A 17,946-nucleotide genomic window follows, 5' to 3' on the forward strand; every position below is an offset into this window, starting at 1 on the left:
TATGAAAAATAGAAAAACAAGAATCCCATGAAGTTAAAGGCACAGTCCATGAAAATAAATTATATAAAAATTCCTAGCAAATAAGTCAACGACAGCTTTTTAAGAATATAGATAAAATGCAGGAAAGGAGTTATGTGTAAATATAAGTACAGAAAGTCAAATGGAATATCTTGGAAAGAATAGAAAGCAAACATCATGAATGTAACAAAATGTTTTGGAGGCTAACAAGAAAGCTTAAAAATAAAAGGAAAAAAGTAATAAAGATGATAAAAAAAAGTTAAGAATATATCTAATGACAAGACTAATTTTTAATATCAATTCCCCCCCCCCCCACACACACACACCCCAACACACACACACACACACACACACACACAAAGATTTTGGAATTCATAAAACATCAGGGATATGTATGTGAGTATTGGGGTTAAGAAAAAAGGAATTTATTAATAGTCTTTCTGAATACCTGAAAGTTATAATTCTTGAGGAATACTTCAGCAAACCTCTTCTAGAAAACAGGCAAACATAAAAGATAAGTAGAAAAAAAGCAGATTTTGTGAATTAGCAGATGAACTATAAATGTATCTTCTAAAGCTGCCAACCACGCTATTACAGGCTTAGCACAGAAATGGAGGATAAGGTTGTTGATAGATGCCAGTTCAAACAACATCAATGAAGGATGCTCTTGAACCTAATTCATCTAAGGCAAAAAAGCAGAAACAGACTAGAAACATGGTTCAAAGAACAATCTTTTGAGCAGTATCAAAAATTTTTAGGTTTTTGGTACACTGCTCTCCATGTGAGAACAATATTCTAAGGTCAGGCAGATTTGTGATTTGTACAGAGTTAATTAATAGTTGGATAAGAAAAAAAAAGTATTATCTAGAGAATGGACACAAAGTTTTGTGGATGCAGAAAAACTACAGATTTGACTAGTAGAGAATAGTAGCATATGTTAACTGAAAAAGAGAGATCTGGTCTTGTCAGACAGGACAGTTGTTATCAAAGGTAAAGCCAGGGCTTCAGAAATTATGAATTCTGATAAAAGATGTGCATGAGCATGTGTGTGTGTATTGCATATATGTAAACAATTTGCCTTTTCTGATTTTTATCTACACATCTTATATAATGAATGAGTTATTTTTTTCTTTTCATTTGTATTATCTGTAGAAGCTTCTAGAAGAAAACTCATCACTGGAGTCTTTGATTTCCTTAAATAATTTTTGTTTAATAACTTCAGCAATAACTGACAATTTCTTTATATTTCATTTCTGGTACTGTTTAAATCATTCAAATTCAAATTAGGCGTAAAATTTTGATTATTAAATCTTTGAAGTCAGTAAATTGATTTATTGAATTTGGCTTTATAATAGGTTGTATTAAAAAGACACTTCAGGTGTTGAAACATTTTAGAATCTTCTAAGACAGTTAGAGATATGTTTCCTGAGTGATGACTTCTGGCCAAGGTTATGGCACTTTTTTTTTATTTTTTAAATTGAATGTTTGCACTCTGAAAGGATCTCGAAAATTCTGCATAATCTAGAGTTCCTGTTAGCAGCTCCAGTATATTTTTTATACATTATACATTGTCTTCATAGCACAACTTGAATTCCTTGAGTCATTTGTTTTGGAAAACATGTTTTGATTTTTTTTAGTTGATGCTACCAACAAAACTGGTCTCTTACTTTCACTTTCAGTTTTGCACCATTTTACAAGTATTAAAAAATACTTTTCATTGTGTAAAAATGTTCAAGTATATGATTATTCTAATACTTTTCTTGTAGATAAACTTATACACAGTTTTTAATTATTCAGGAAATGACAACGTATACTATACTAGAATATAAATTAAAAACTTTAATCGATACCTTCCTATAATTTCAGCAATGCCATCTTCAAGGATCACAAAACAATGACATTTGATATGTGCATGCAGGCCCTAACATTAAGCAAATGAGGCTGAAGAAAGGCAACTGAAGTCGGTCCTAGAGTCCTAAAGATGCAGGCTAAATTGGGTTGTCTTGGCCATTGGGCTGATGTTTTTAGAATGAAAGTTTCCCAAATTTGCAGCAGTCTCATGCACCCAAATTTCTTGAGATTTGGGAAGTTTTTCAGAGCTGAGGCTGATTCAAGAAATAATCATTCATACTTGTACTTGCTGCAGTATAATGAAGTGGCCTTCTTCCAAAGTATTCTGTGCTGGGTGTCCAATGCATGGTCAGCAAGTCCTGAGTGGCTGTATTGGTGAAACGAGATGTAATCCTTGTGTTCAGATGTCCTGATATTGACTGTCTTGCCTGTTTGGACGTAACAGCACCTGGTATACTCCAGGTAGGTCTAGGGGAAGTGTTTGGTGGAGCAGATAAGAGAAAAATTAGTGACTTAGTCATCGTAACCATTCAGTGTTTATGTTACTGTGAAAGACCAAAATTAGAGAATGCCAATATTCTCCGGTGAATGTCGACACATACCAAATACATCGGTATGTTACCGTGAAAGACCGAAATTAGAGAATGTCAATATTCTCCGGTGAATGTCGACACATACCAGATACGTCGGTGAAAGACCGAATATTTGGTTATATTATTATACATTTGAACCATCGCCGGTATATGTCGACAAGCACAGATAAGCACTGGTGGGGGTCGAAACGACAAGCCGAGAAACCAACAAAAACGCCATCTATTTGTTATTAGCCTCTCAAACACTGTGCTGTTTGTCAGTCTTATGCAAGGTCTGCTGGTGCGTGCAACGTTTAGGTTAGGTTAGGTTCAAAGGAAAATATTGAAGAGGAGCTGCAACCTACCACGTCTTCATATCAAGCCCTGACTGAACAACACAAGTTTATTTCTATAAAAAGAGTGGCTGCGAAAGAGAATCTTATACTGCAAGAAACGAAAATGTTACGAATCTCAAAAAGAAAATTTCCTCCTGCTCAAATTGGTGATACCGTACGAATACAAGTCCCTAATGTCGACCGTGGTTGTACAGATGTCTGAAATGTGTTGGTGGTTGTTGTTGGAATAGAAGACTCCAAATTTTATAAATTAGCAAACAAAAATAGTACCCTCAAGCAGCTTTATATCCGTAACCAGTTCGTAATTTGTAAAGAAAAGTTACTTTCCATAGATCAGATTTCTTCTCAAGAAATGTCGCTGAGAGAAGCAGCTGCAACTAATACGAGAAGTGGAGGGCAAGGCTATACATGCTGTAATTGCAAAAAGAAGTGTTCCACGACTAAATGCAGTTGTAAAAGCAAGGGACTCTTGTGCAATTCAAAGTGTCATAACGGATCCAGTTGTTGTAATAAATAAGTCTGTATAACATTAATCACATAATTTATGTGTAACGTTATTATTGGTATTGTCTTAACGTAATAAAAATATTTTATTCAACACTCACCATCAGTTTGCCAGATATCGGTCAGTTACATTTTTGTCTTAACATAATAAAAATATTTTTATTCAACACTCACCATCAGTTTGCCAGATATATGTCTTTCATAGTAATATATATTACTACACCAAGTGAAGATGTGAATGCTGACATTCACCAGAGAATGTCGACATTTGCCAGATATCGGTCTTTCACAGTAACATATGTTAGTGTCACCGGAGAATGTCGACATTTGCCAGATAACGGTCTTTCACAGTAACATTTATATTAATCACCATCATCAAATTCCTGATATGTACCATCAAGTGGTATACAAAATACTATAAATATTCCAATTACAATTCATGCCAAGTCTCATGTTTTATATATTGGGTAATAAATGTAATGTATACAAATTATAACAAAAGAAAATTGAAGGTTCAAGCTACATGGACAAATCAAAACAGTCAAGAAATCACTAAAGAAATCAAAGGAAATCTATTAAAAAAAAAAAAGAAGAAGAAGTGAAACAATTACTACATTTGTAAACTTACCTGAGAATATGTAACGGCAGTTCCACTAGCAGTATTATAATATGCGGCAGTAGCTGGGGTATACATAGTAGTTGAATCAGTTACACTATATACAGAATATCCTGTCCTAAAAAAAAAAAATAATAATAAAAAAAAGCATAAATTTTTAACAAGTTCCCAATTTTAAAACTGGTTATAATAGACTGTTAACTTTTCTTTTTCTTTAAAAGATAGGATATGTGAAAAATTACTGTAATAATATGCAATTGTGACTGCTACTTTTTTTTCCTTTACTATAAACAAGTAACTAGGCATCGAGTAATCAAATCAAACTTGCTATGTGTACTGATTACATATGTGTACTTCAATGCTATGTACTTTATGGGAGGGAAGCATTTACAGTGATTAAGGTGTTTCATTTCTAACCTGGCTCTCACATCTATAAGCTAAAATTGGGTTGAACACCATCTTGTATACAGTTAATTCAGTGTTTTGACTAATTTCATTCTTATTCCATATAAATTTATTCAGCTGACGTCCTACTATACCAGATTTATTAATTCCATAAACATGGAAATTGTCTACTTCCATGTTTAATTTACCATTTTCAATAAAAAATTGTGACTAAAGAGCTGAAATGTTTTACTTGTTCTATAGGTTCCATTCAGGATATAGTTAATGTTTTTAATGTTTCTGCCTATTTTCATTGTCTTTTTATTGCTTCTTTTCATACAAAATTTATTACAAAAGTTATACAATTTAGTTTGGGAATCTTGCAGATTTGTACTGAATTTATTCAGGAGTATAATATCATCTGCATAAAGTAAGGAGCTAAAATTAACATTACTAATTTTGATATCACATTTAATACTGCTTTCCTTCATAATATGATCCATATAGATAATGAATAACAGTGATGATAACGTGCATCCTTGTCGCACACCTGATTTTACCTCAAATCATCTTTCTGCACCTCCTTTAAGTCTAGCGCTTACAGCTTAAATAGACACTATGTATGTCCCATTTATACGATATAACTGTAGCATTTTGAAGAGCTTTCCTCTTGGCACCTTGTCATATGCATTTTCCAGATCAACAAAATTTAAATATAAATCCTTATATTCCCAAAATTTCTCAACTATTTGTCTTAAAGTGAAAATCTGAACTGAAAACCTCTATTTGACCTGAATCCAGCTTGTTCTTCACCAAGCTTCCCTTGCACAATTTTTCTTAGCCATTTCTCAAGTATACTTGCATAAATCTTACTAGAAACACTCACTAAGGAAATACCTCTGTAATTCTCGCATTCAGTTTTATTTCTGCTTTTATAGCTGGATACTATGAGAGCTCTGCTCCAATCATCTGGAATTTAGTTCTCTGACTAGGCCTTCTGAATTATGGAATCAGACCCTGTAAAACTTTTATATGAATTTTATCCACTCCAGCTGCCTTTCCACATTTCATGTTTTTGATGATGTTTTATACTTCAGGTATGGATATGTATTCCTGACTACATTCCTGCTGGGAGTTTTCCACCATCATGATGGCACTGCTTGTGTCATTTAGCAGTCTTTCAAAGTAATTACTCCAAACATATAGAATATCTTCAGTTTTTATATCGCCTTTATCATCTCTGATTCCTTTTACACTCTTTCCTCCATTTTAAGCTTTTTCAATAGCCTGCAGAATATTTTGCCACCTTCTTGATATTTGTTTTCTCTGTTCTTACCCTTAGTCGTCTTATGACTTTTGTGTAGCTAGTTTTACACAGTACTTCATTTTCTTACACTTTTCTCTGTATTCTCTAAAAGCATAAGCTGACTTACTTACCAGGAACTTTCGATATGCTTTCTTCTTTTCCTTCACTACCTCTTTAACTTCCTATGTTCACTATGGAGTTCTGATTTTTCTACTCTTGCAGACAACCTCACTACATGCCTCTCTGGCTCAATCAGTCAATGTTTTCTTCAGGATTTGCCATTTACAGGTTTGGTTCTTGTTTTCTTTCATTTTTTCTTCAATGATGTTTGTATATATAAGATGTTTGTATATTGAAAGCTGCTCAACCTTGATTCATTTTAAAACTTTACACACACTTCTTTTCAATATGAAATTCAATTTTATCCTGCTCAAAACTAAATAGTATTGCTTCCTATTTCAAATCCTCTGTATACTCTTCTGTCTGGAACCAGTGAGAAAATATCACTATCAACTATAACATAGTAAATGAAACTTTTCTTATTCCTTGCATCTTCTCTCCATGTGAATTTGTGCACATTTTTATGTTGGAACATGTTAGTAATAACTAATCCATGTCCTGAACAGAAATCCAGCATGCATCTACTATTATTATTAGCTTTGTGCTTTTCTCCAAATTTTCCCAAAACATTTCTATTTGTCTGGTATTCATTTCCTACTCTGCTGTTTAGATCTCCAATGAAGACCAAGTTTTCCTCTTTCATTTAGCCAGCTGCCTTATCTCATACCTCAAAAATTCCCCATTTCATCCTTGGTAAAATCTTTTGTGGAACCATAAGCACAAATAAGTTTCACTTTTCAGTTCTCCATTTGATATTTGCCCACATCACTCTACTTGACATTGCCTGCCATTCAAGAAGATTATCCTCATATTTAGTGTTGAATCCTCCTGTGGCTAATCCCTCTTTTCCCTGATTGTTACTGCCAGAATATAACATTTTGTATTTGTCGCTTAGAAAAATCTCACCTGTTTTTGGCTTCTTTGTTCCATGCATGCCTATTATGTCATCTGGTATTTATCCAATTCTTTTGCCAGTTCCATTTCTTTTCCACTGATAGTACCAATCCTGAACTCTGTTGATGTTGAGTTGGAACATGTTCCAACTGTGAGGATTTGTTCCAGTAGCTGACTTTTTGCTATATATTATCTGTATATTATGACATGGTCAGAGGAACAACATGAAAATAATCATGCTTGATGGAGAACACACACATTATAAATTTAAGATCAAAATCACATATATATATATAAATAAATAAACTGACCATTCTAAACAGAAATGAATGTGCAAGTAGTAAACCAGCAGGCATAATGTTCGTTCTCTCTCTCTCTCTCTCTCTCTCACACACACACACACACACACACACACAAGATTAAGAAGTTTACTTTCAACTCAACTTATATGACAACAAAACTATGAAATAAAATAAAATAGATTATGTAAAATGTACACCATTTGTGCATGCCAATGCACAAGTGATACATGCCAATGCTCAGCAAATATAAAAACATGGAAGAAGCACTAATACAAGCTACTCTTCATTTGCCAATTACAACATATAAACATGAATATTTAAAAACAAAAATTATTTTGTTTAATCTTTTGTTCCCTGACTACAATATATATGACAATTCCTGAATTAATCAGCATGTGACATCAATGGAGCTATATGTGTGTGTGTGTGTGTGTGTGTGTGTGTGTGTGTGTGTGTGTGTGTGTGTGTGTGTGTGTGTGTGTGTGTGTGTGTGTGTGCTGTGCATATAAGGAAGGCAAGAGAAGGAAGCAAGAAAATATATGAACATGTCAAAATGCTTGACATATTCATATATTTTTAAAGATTTTTATCAAACAGTTAACTTTTAAATAGGATTATGCCGTCAGAACATTTTTCTGTCTCAAGTAAAAATTTATTTAAGCAGAAAATACATTTCTGTTTACAGCACGTCTCCACATCATGTGCAACTGACATGTCATATTCACTGGGGAAAAAAGAAATCCACCTACAAATCCGATCTGGGATAATAAAAAAAAACATAATAATAATAATAATAACATATTAGGTTTTTCTCTACCATACTCAGGATATTAGGAGAGAGACAGAATATTTTTTTCTCTCAGTTTTACCACCATAAAAAGAAAAACTAGCCAATGAATACAGCTAATAGCAACAGCTAAATAATTACATGCTCTATCCATGTTTATAAAAGCCAAGTTACTTAGCTAAAACAGAAAACTGTTTAATTATGAAAGAGAAATGGATAAAGGTTTGAGGAAGTAAGATTGCATAATTTATATAGTTTTTGATTTCTTTTATACTTAAAAAAAAAAAAAAAAAAACACCACTTATCTCCCCACCTCCAAAAAAATTGAGCCATAGCCTTTTCTAGTTTAGCCTTCTTAAGTAATTTCAAAAATGTTTCTCTCTTTCATTCCATCATCATTATTAAATTTCTCATAAGTATGCTCAGAAGATGTATGATAGGATATTATGATTTGACAGGATATCCCATGGAATACTGTTGTGCAAATTGGAGCAGATGGGGATAGATACTAAACTGGTGATATGGATAGGAGAATGGCTCAGGGAAAGAATACCAGATGGAGGAGCAGAGTCCAGGATGAGGCAGGTGACCAGTGGTGTGCCTCAGGGCTCTGTGCTTGGGCCATTGTTGTTTAATTTTTCCATAAATGATATAGGAAATGGCTTAAAGGGAGATATTCAGTTGTTTGCTGATGATGCAAAGTTGGGTAGCGCAATAAAAAATCAAGCTGATGTCGAGAGTTTGCAGGATGATTTAAGCTGGCAAAATAGGCAAAAGGTAATGGATTCAGTTCAATGTGGAAAAGTGTAAAGTTATGCATTTTGGGATTAAAAGATTACCAGCTGTGTACTACACTGATGGAACGGTACTCCAAGAGATTGATGAGGCTAGGGACTTAGGGGTATTGGTGGAAAGAGAGATGAAGTTCAGGGGATACATTGCTAAGGTGTCCAAGACTGCACATAGGATTACTTGGTTACTGAGGAACACACTAACATCCAGAGTTAAAGAGGTTATTATTCCCCTTTATAAAGTGCTGATACTTCCACATTTGGATTACTGTGCTCAGGTCTAGTCAACTGGATCCCTTGGAGATGAAGTGGTTGTGGAGAGGGTTCAGAGGAGAGTGACTAAGTTGGTGAGTGATGTAAACATGCTCCCTACATTGATAGATTGAGAGCTTGTGGATTGCAGAGGTTGGGTGATAGGCAGAGAAGAGGGGGAATATGATAGAAACATTTAAATCACTAAAAGGTTTTTATAAGATTGATCCAGGGGAAATGTTTTAGCTGTGTGGATAGTGATGGAAGAACAAGAGGTCATCTCTGGAAATTAGGAAAAGTGTGGTGAACAAGGGTGTGAGAACAAGGTTTTTCACCTGGAGGGTGGTGAATGAGTGGAATGCATTGCCTGACTTAGTTGTGAGTTCTTCGTCTGTAAATGAATTTAAGAAGAGATATGATAGATATTGTTTTGATGAGTCTACTTACACCATGGAGATACCCGTAATAATAATAAAATAATAATAATGATTGTACTATATAAAAAGTTAATATCATTACAAACTTCTTATCAACAATTTTCCTCCAAATTAGTCTGTTATCTACCAGGACTCCAATATTGTTTTAGATCTTGGACTTTCACTGGATTCTTTTCCCTACCCTCCTAACCTTTCCTTTCCATTCTGTTTAAGTAACCATACCATCTTAGATGAGCTCTGCTCACCCATTTCTGAATGCTAACAATATTAAGTTTATTTATAATATCCTCATTTTTAATATGATTCTGCCAGTGATGTCATCTGCTCACACCAGTAACTTTTCTCAGAAGTCTCACATCCATGTATCCAGTATTTGATCACCTATTTTATTTCTAAACCAGTTCTCCGATCTGAAAATTAAATGGTTTAAACAATGTCTTGCATCTAGCTAGTTTAGTGTTCTGCTTACGTGCTCTCTTATTCCGTATTCAATTGACCATATCAGCTTAATAATTCTGTTGTTTATTTTGATATTTAATTTGTCATCTTCTCTTTTGTGTCTAAAGAGGTGAAATATTTTACTTATTGTACAGGTTTACCAAAAAAACCTCCATGGCTCAGTTGGTTACAACACAGTATCATTTGGTTGGAAAGATCTGGGTTCAAATCCTCTCTATGATGTAAAGAACCTTTATCAGAGCTTTTCAATCAAAAAGTGAGTGTCAGTCAATCTCATATGGAGGTGAAGGATTTCTGCCTGACACTCAGGTTTTTCTGTTTACTGAAACAGGCAAACTAGCCTCATGAACACGTATATCTACAGACGCTAAATACATAAATATATTTTTTTAAAAAATACTCGCACTTAAGGGATGTAGTAGAGGAATGGCAACCTCATCATCAAATTCCTGCCATGTACCCTCAAGAGGTGTACAGGATATGAGAATACTACATGAAAAATTACATAATTACTAACTTACTATCTACAATTTTCCTCCAAATCAGTCTGTTACTTGTCAAGACTCCAACATTATCAGAGCTTATATTTCTATCGTCTAAGGCACTTTGTACCGTATCAATCCACCAATATCTTGATCTTCCTCTGGGTTGTTTTCCAGGCAACCTGACTTGTTTTGCTAATCTTTCCTCGCCCATTCTGTTTAAGTGACCATACCGCCTGAGATGAGCTCTGATAATGCATTCCTGGATGCTGACAATGTCAAGTTCTTTCCTAATATCCTCGTTTTTACTATGATATTGCCATATATGCCATCTGTTTACGCCTCTAATCTTTTGCAGAACTCCGATATCTGTAGTCTTTAGTCTTTGGTCAAGTGTTTTCCTTCTGACCCAGCTCTCAGATCCTTAAGTTAAAACTGGTGTGAACACTGTATTGTATACAACTAATTTATTGTTCTGACTAATTTCACTCTTATTCCATATGAATTTATTCAATTGACTTCCTACCATACCAGCTTTGTTGATTCTATTATCTATTTCTATATTTAATTTACCATCTTCACTAAAAATCATGCCTAAGTAGCTGAAATGTTTTACTTGTTCCACAGGTTCTCCATTCACAACACAGTTGACATTTTCAATGATTCTGCCTATTTTCACTGTCTTTGTCTTTTTATTGCTGACCTTCATACCATATCTATTACAACAGTTATTCAATTTAGTCAGAGAATCTTGCAGACTTGTAGCGGATTTATTTAGAAGTATAACATCGTCCGCATAAAGCAAAGATCTGACATTAGCATCTCCAATTTTGATATCATGTTTAATACCACTTTCCTTCATAATGTAATCCATATAGATAATGAATAACAGAGGGGATAATGTATATCCTTGTCTCACACCAGATTTAATATTAAACCATCTTCCTGTACTTCCTTCAATTCTAACTGCTGACTTACAACTCAAATAAAGACTAAGTATTGCTTGATATAATGCCCTATTGACACCATATAACTTTAGCTTATTGAATAGCTTCTCTCTTGGCACCTTGTCATATGCCATTTCCAAATCGACAAAACTTAAATACAGATCTTTGTTATATTCTCATGATTTCTCCATTATTTGTCGTAAAGTGAAGATCTGATCATTCAGCCTCTATTTTACTTGAATCCAGCTTGTTCTTCACCAAGCTTTTCTTCCACAATTCTTTTCAACCGTTTTTCAAGTACAGCATATATCTTACCAGGAACACTCAGTAGGGATATCCCTCTGTAAGTCTCACATTCAGTTTTATTTTTTTATATATGGGTACTATGAAAGCTCTACTCCAATCATCGGAATTCGTCCCTCTGTCTAGGCAGTCTAAACTATGCAGTGCAGCCACTGTAAGACTTTTCTACCACCATATTTCAGCATTTCTGGTCGAATATCATCTACTCCTGCTGCCTTTCCGCATTTCAAGCCTTTAATGGCTTTTTCTACTTCAAGTATGGATATGTATTCCTGACTGCATTCCTGGTCAGTGTTTTTTACCACTGTGCTGTCATCACTGCTTGTTTCATTTAGCAGTTTTTCAAAGTAATTACTCCATACTTCAAGGATATCTTTTTCTCCCGTTTTCATGTCACCTTTATCATCTCTAACTCCTTTTACAGTATTCTTTCCTCCATTCCTAAGCTTCTTCAACAACCTCCAAAATATTTTGCCACCTTCTTGATATTTATTTTCTATATTCTTGCCAAAGTCCTTCCATGACTTTTGTTTAGCTAGTTTTACACAGTGTTTAGCATTTTTGCATTTGTCTCTGCATACTGTAAGAGCAAAAGCTGACTTATTTGCCAAGAACTTTTGATATGATTTCTTCTTTTCCTTCACTGTCTCTTTAACTTCCTGTGTCCACCATGGAGTTCTGGTTTTTCTATCCTTGCAGACAACCTCCCCACATCCCTCTCTAGCTGAATCAATCAGGGTTTTCTTCAAGTTTTGCCACTGAATCTCCAAGGTTTGGTTCCTGTTCTCAAACTCTTTCATTTTTTCTTCAATAATCTTTATGAATTTTAGTCTACAGTTCACATCTGAGAGATGCTCAGCTTTTATTCGTTTTATTCTTACATGTTATTCTTTTCAATATGAAATTCAATTTTATCCTGCTCAAGACTAAATAGTGATCACTTCCAATTTCAAATCCTCTGTACACTCTGATGTCCTGCACCAGGGAGAAAACATAACATAGTCAATGAGACTTTTCTTATTCCTAGCCTCTTCTCTCCATGTGAATTTGTGCACATTTTTATATTGGAACATGGTGTTAGTAATAACCAGTCCATGTCCTGAGCAGAAATCCAACAGATATTTGCCATTATTATTAGCTTTGCTCTTTTCTCCAAATTTTCCCCAAATATTTTTGTATGTCTAACAATCATTTCCTACTCTTCTATTTAGATCCCCAACAAGGACCAACTTTTCCTTTTTCATTGTGTTAGCTGCTTTTTCTAAAGCTGCAAAAAATTCCTCCACTTCCTTAGTAGAACCTTCTGTGGGACTATAGGCACAAATAAGTCTCATTGTCCAGTTCCCCATTTTCATATTTGCCCACATTACTTTACTTGAGACTGCTTGCCATTCAAGAAGATTAGCCTCATATTTTGTGTTGAATACTATGGCTACTCCTTCTTTTCCTTGATTGTCATTGCCTGAATATAACATTTTGTATTTATTGCTCAGAAAGATCTCACCAGTTTTTGTCTTTTTTGTTTCAGTCATCCCAATTTTGTTGTTCTGGTACTTATCTAATTCCTCAGCTAGCTCCATTTCTTTGCCATTCAGACTTCTTATGTTGATAGTACCAATCTTTACCTCTGGTGATGTTGAGCTGGGGGTGTGTTTTCAGATTTGTTCCAATAGCTGACTTTTCGCTTTTCGCTCTGGTTCCCTGGCAAAAACAACGGGGGCCCTTGATTTCGCCAGAAATTTTGTCATGTTGTACCATCATTTTGTATATTTGTTTAAGCCAATAAGAATACAATTTGGTCGGCTAAATCCCAAAGTAGATACTTGGGATTAGCCGATATCCTAAGATACTAAATCCTAGGTAGATACCCAACAGGGTGCACCAAGAGAAGGTGAGGATTGGACATTAGGTCAGAAGCCCTGGTCGGTTCTCCGCATTCCTTTAAAAGCTATGTGGGGGTCTCCTCTCAGTTATACAGCTTTGACCCTTAAGCACCCCGAATGGCAACCTGGATGCATTAATTGCATAAACATCTGTAATCAGGGTCTCGATCTGTCTTGGATAGATGAGAATTTGAATTGATAGGCATCCCATTCAGAATGTAGTTGATGTTTTCAATGTACCTGCCAATTTTCATAGTCTTTGTCCTCTTATTGTAGACTTTCATACTAAATTCAATGCAGTTGTCATTCAATTTAGTTAGGGAATTTGGAAGATTTGTACTAGATTATTTAAGAGTATAACATAAAGAGTTAAGATTAATATTTCCATTTTTGATATCAGGCCTAATGCTACTTTGACATGATTTAAATCAAACCATCTTTCTATGTCTCTTTCAGCCTTTAATTGTTAACTGGCTAGTAAAATAGGGCTGTATATTGCTCAATAGAATGTACCACTTACACTGTATTATCTGAAGCATTTTAAACAGCATTTCTTTTAGAACCATGTCACACACCTTTGTTTCTACAAAACATAAATACAGATCTATTTGCATTCCCATGATTTCTCAGTTATTTGTCTTAAATTGAAAACCTGATTCTGAGAGCTTGTATTCGGTCTGAACATGGCTTACTCTTTTCCAAATTTCCCTTAAACAATTTTTCACTGCCTATTGTCAAGTATGCATACATAAATCTTACTTGGAATACTCCATATTGAAATTTCTCTGTAATTCTTACAATCAGCTTTTTATACTAGTATAAAAACTTACTCGAATCATCTCGAATTCAACCCTATGACTTGGCCATCTGAATTATGCAGTAACTAGTATAAAAAATGCTCAAATACTTAGGTATTTGAGCATTTATGCTCTACTATCATCTACCGCAGATGCTTTCCACATTTCAGGTTTTGATGGCATTTTCTATCTCAATTTTATCATATTTTGTCATTACTATTTCACTTAACAATTTTACAAAGTGATCACTCCAAACATCAAGAATATCTTTGTCCTTAGTTTTTATTTCAACTTTTTCATCCCTGATTTCTTTAACAGTATGCTTTAGTCCATTTCTAAGCCTTTTTGATTGTCTGCAGAATATTTGTATACCTTCCTGGCAAAATGTTCTGGAGGCAATTTCATGTGTATCTATTGATTATTATTATTTTATGAAACAGAACAAAGTCGTTCATTATACTGTTTGGACATCACATCTCATGATCAAAAGTTCATAGTTCATGTAAATTTAATATTGACACTACATCAGATTGGACATGCTCTACACACAAATTAATCAAAACATACTTTTTTGCAATTATTTCTTTCAAATCAGGAACAAGCCAATTGTGATTATCCTTACATGAATCATCTTCTAAAATAGCACAACAGCAAAATTATATGGCACTTAAACTCTATATGTTATCTCGTTAAAATCATCGTTTTATCCAAGATGAACAATCTTTGTCACTCTCTTTAAAAAAACAAATGGTAGCAAATAGGTGATAGATAAACTTAAACATGACATGTAGGTAATGCCCTGTGTTTGTCGGATTCTTATAGACTGAGAAGTTGATTGCGTTTTGTTCAGATACCTCAACTAGTGTATCCAAAAATGGTAAAGACCTGATAGGACATGCTACAAATATGTTAGCTGGTAATGACAGATTACCACTCTATGAAAAAGTTTGTAACAAGTCCTCAAGAATATTATCTGATTCTGAAATGAATATCCTTTCCCGGGGTTTCAATTTTGCAACTCTCCCAGTAGGATTCCAAAATTAAAGCATGGAAAAAAAGCCTTCAAAGAATTCTTTTCAAAGAAAATCTGCAGATTTTCTTTTATCCAAACAGCCCCCATACTTTTACAAGCAAAAACCTCCAACTAATTGCCGGCTCGGTTGACCGAGTGTCTAGTGTATCCGCTCTCCAGCCAAAAGGCTGTGGGTTTGAATCCCATCATGGGCATGGATGATTGTGATTGTCTGTGGAAATACTAGTGGTGGTGGTGGTGGTGGTGGGTAGTAAATGGCTTTGGTGTAGTTGGTGGATTGAGTGGTGGAGATGGAGAGTTGTAGAGTAGGTGCCCTCCCTCGATGAGTCTTTGGACTCCCTGGAGGTGTCATGTAATAATAATATTATTACAAAAAAAAAAAAAGGGGGGCTTAAAAAACACAACTCAACAGTAGTACTGAAAACCAATACTCTAAGTATTCACATTTGAGGATGGTATCTCCTCTTATGGATGCTTCCAGTTAGACTAGATGATCTGCTGTTGAATAATATTTGCAAAATGCAGATTGTGTCCTAGGGATAAAAAAAAGTTGTTTCTCCAGCAACCATAAAACACAAGTGTTAACAATTCCCCCCCCCCCACACACACACACTCCAGAATCCTGCACATGCAGGTGGTCAGACAAATTGGTTGATAATTTAATGTGAATTATGGATCTTTCCCCTGGCTTAGGCGAGGCAGTAGTAATCACCTTTTGCCAGATATCAGGAAAAACAATCTCACAGAAAATTCTGTTGAAACAATACAGAAGTTGTTGCTTGGCAGATGGCAGCAGATTTTTGATCATCTCACAATGGATATTATCTGGTCCAACAGCAGTTGCACAGCATTTAAAGCAAAACAGCTTTCATTTCATGAATGCTTGTTCTATTCTTTGGTACAAAGAGAACAGAGCAGAGTATGTTGTTTTTCTGCTTTACTTTTTTTGGTCGGGGGGGGACAGATACTGCTGTTATTTTAGCAAACATTTTCTGAAGAGTGTCAGCAACTATATACCCATTGTGTTCTAGTATAGAGAATGGATGGGTTCATGATATATCTACTCTTCATTATCCAGATTTTATCCTGAACTTCTTTGCTGTTGTTCACCTGACAGTTTCTGTCAAGCAACTGCCGATAAAGAAACAGAAAGGTATGCAGCAATGATACTATAACAAGAGAAAATTCTTAACACAACTAAAGAAATTGTGAATTGCAACCAACTGTTCTGTAATAAAGTGCTAGTGAGTGAAATGATACTAACAGAAAGAAGCAGTGATAACCATTAATTCTAAAGAAAAGTGATCTTAATAAATGCAAAAACTGGAGGGAAAGTTAACTTACTGTCAGTATCTGTAAAAATGAAATAACGAACAAAATAGAGAAGAGCAAGAATAGAAAGTATGCAGCAATGATAATAAAACAACAGAAAATACTTACAATTAAGAAATAAAAAAAAATTAATCGAGAAATAATTAAGAAAAATACAACTAAAGAAATTGTGAAAATGAGTGAAATGATACTAACAGAAATGTGAAAACTGGAGAGAAAGTTAACCTACTGTCAGTACCTGCAAAATTTTTGATAACGCAGAATTAAAAATGAAACAGAAAAAATATTGAAGCATGAGAAAGTTGGTTATAGAACAGCTGAAAGTACTGAACATCACATTTTTATTTTAAGGAACACTGTATAAAGTTCAGAGCCTCCTTATACTTATGTTCTATAGATTCTGAAAAAACTATTGGCAATACTGATAGAGAGAAATTATGGAATTTATCAGGAATTCCAAGCTATGGAATTCCTGATAAATATTTAATTTCTATTTCATCTATTTATTAAATAAATGAGAATATATATTTATCAAGAATTGCACAACTTCAATTAATTAATTCTCCATGTTTGGACTACTTTTTATAATAGTAATTTTTTGACTGGAGTAACAGCTGAGCAATCAAAATAAGAAATGACATTTTCCTCATAGAGTTTAATTATAGATAAAAATTAGATAATGAACATTTCAGTTTAATTTTCTTAAACTATCATTAGTGTGAATGAATAAATGTGAACAGTGTAGGTAAAGTGGCATTTTTTTCTGTGTAGAAAAAAATGAGATGAGAGAGCACTAGATTAAAAACTAATGTACTATTATGATCTCTCACTCACACACACACACACACGCACGCACGCGCTCGCACGAGGGCTGTTCAAAAAAGTCCTGGGACATAATTTATTTAAAATACAGTAGAACCCCCGTATCCACGGTCAACCCTGGTCCGAAGATATTAACATACGAAAGGTCAACTTGCGAAACTTTCATAGTCTCTACAAACATTCGGCTTTGAAATAATGTTGGATCTAATATCCACTTTGCTTATGTAATTTTGAATCATCGAAATGAAGCCGTATGGCTCTTTCTTTTAGTAATAGACAGTTCAGCTGATCGCAGAGACTGTCCAACACCAGGGCAACTCGTTGCAAAGGTGGAGAAAGCTACACACATCTGAGGTTGCTAAGATTCCATTCACATTCAGATAACTTTATTACAGTATGCTGTTATAATTGTTCTGTTTTATTATTAGTTATTGTTGTTAATCTCTTACTGTGCATAATTTATAAATTCAACTGTCATAGGTATTTATGTACAGGAAAAAACATAGTATATATAGGGTTCGCTACTATCCATGGAAGACGATGGAACCAAACCCTGTAGATACGGGGGCCTACTGTATACACAAAAGCTTATGAGCTATAGAAACATATTCCCTTCAAAATATTCTCTTCCTGCCTCAATACAATATTTCCAGCATTCTTCCCACTTTTGGAAGCATCTCAAAACCATTCTTTGTTCT

General features: G+C 34.4%; 1 protein-coding gene across 4 annotated transcripts in view; it reads right to left on the reverse strand.

Annotated features, from left to right (window-relative positions):
* LOC150095560 (DNA-binding protein RFX2-like) overlaps nt 1-17,946 on the reverse strand; it is a 663,123-nt gene that overhangs the window by 393,801 nt on the left and 251,376 nt on the right. For all 4 annotated transcript variants that reach the window (XM_090410808.1, XM_090410810.1, XM_090410811.1 and 1 more), the window contains exon 7: nt 3,930-4,035. In XM_090410808.1, the coding sequence (XP_090266934.1) occupies nt 3,930-4,035 (106 nt within the window). The remainder of the gene's footprint in view (nt 1-3,929; nt 4,036-17,946) is intronic.

Source organism: Typopeltis vanoorti, chromosome 20, assembly GCF_054136105.1.
Source record: "Typopeltis vanoorti isolate ZY-2024b chromosome 20, IOZ_Tvanoo_1.0, whole genome shotgun sequence".
Taxonomy (NCBI): domain Eukaryota; kingdom Metazoa; phylum Arthropoda; class Arachnida; order Uropygi; family Thelyphonidae; genus Typopeltis; species Typopeltis vanoorti.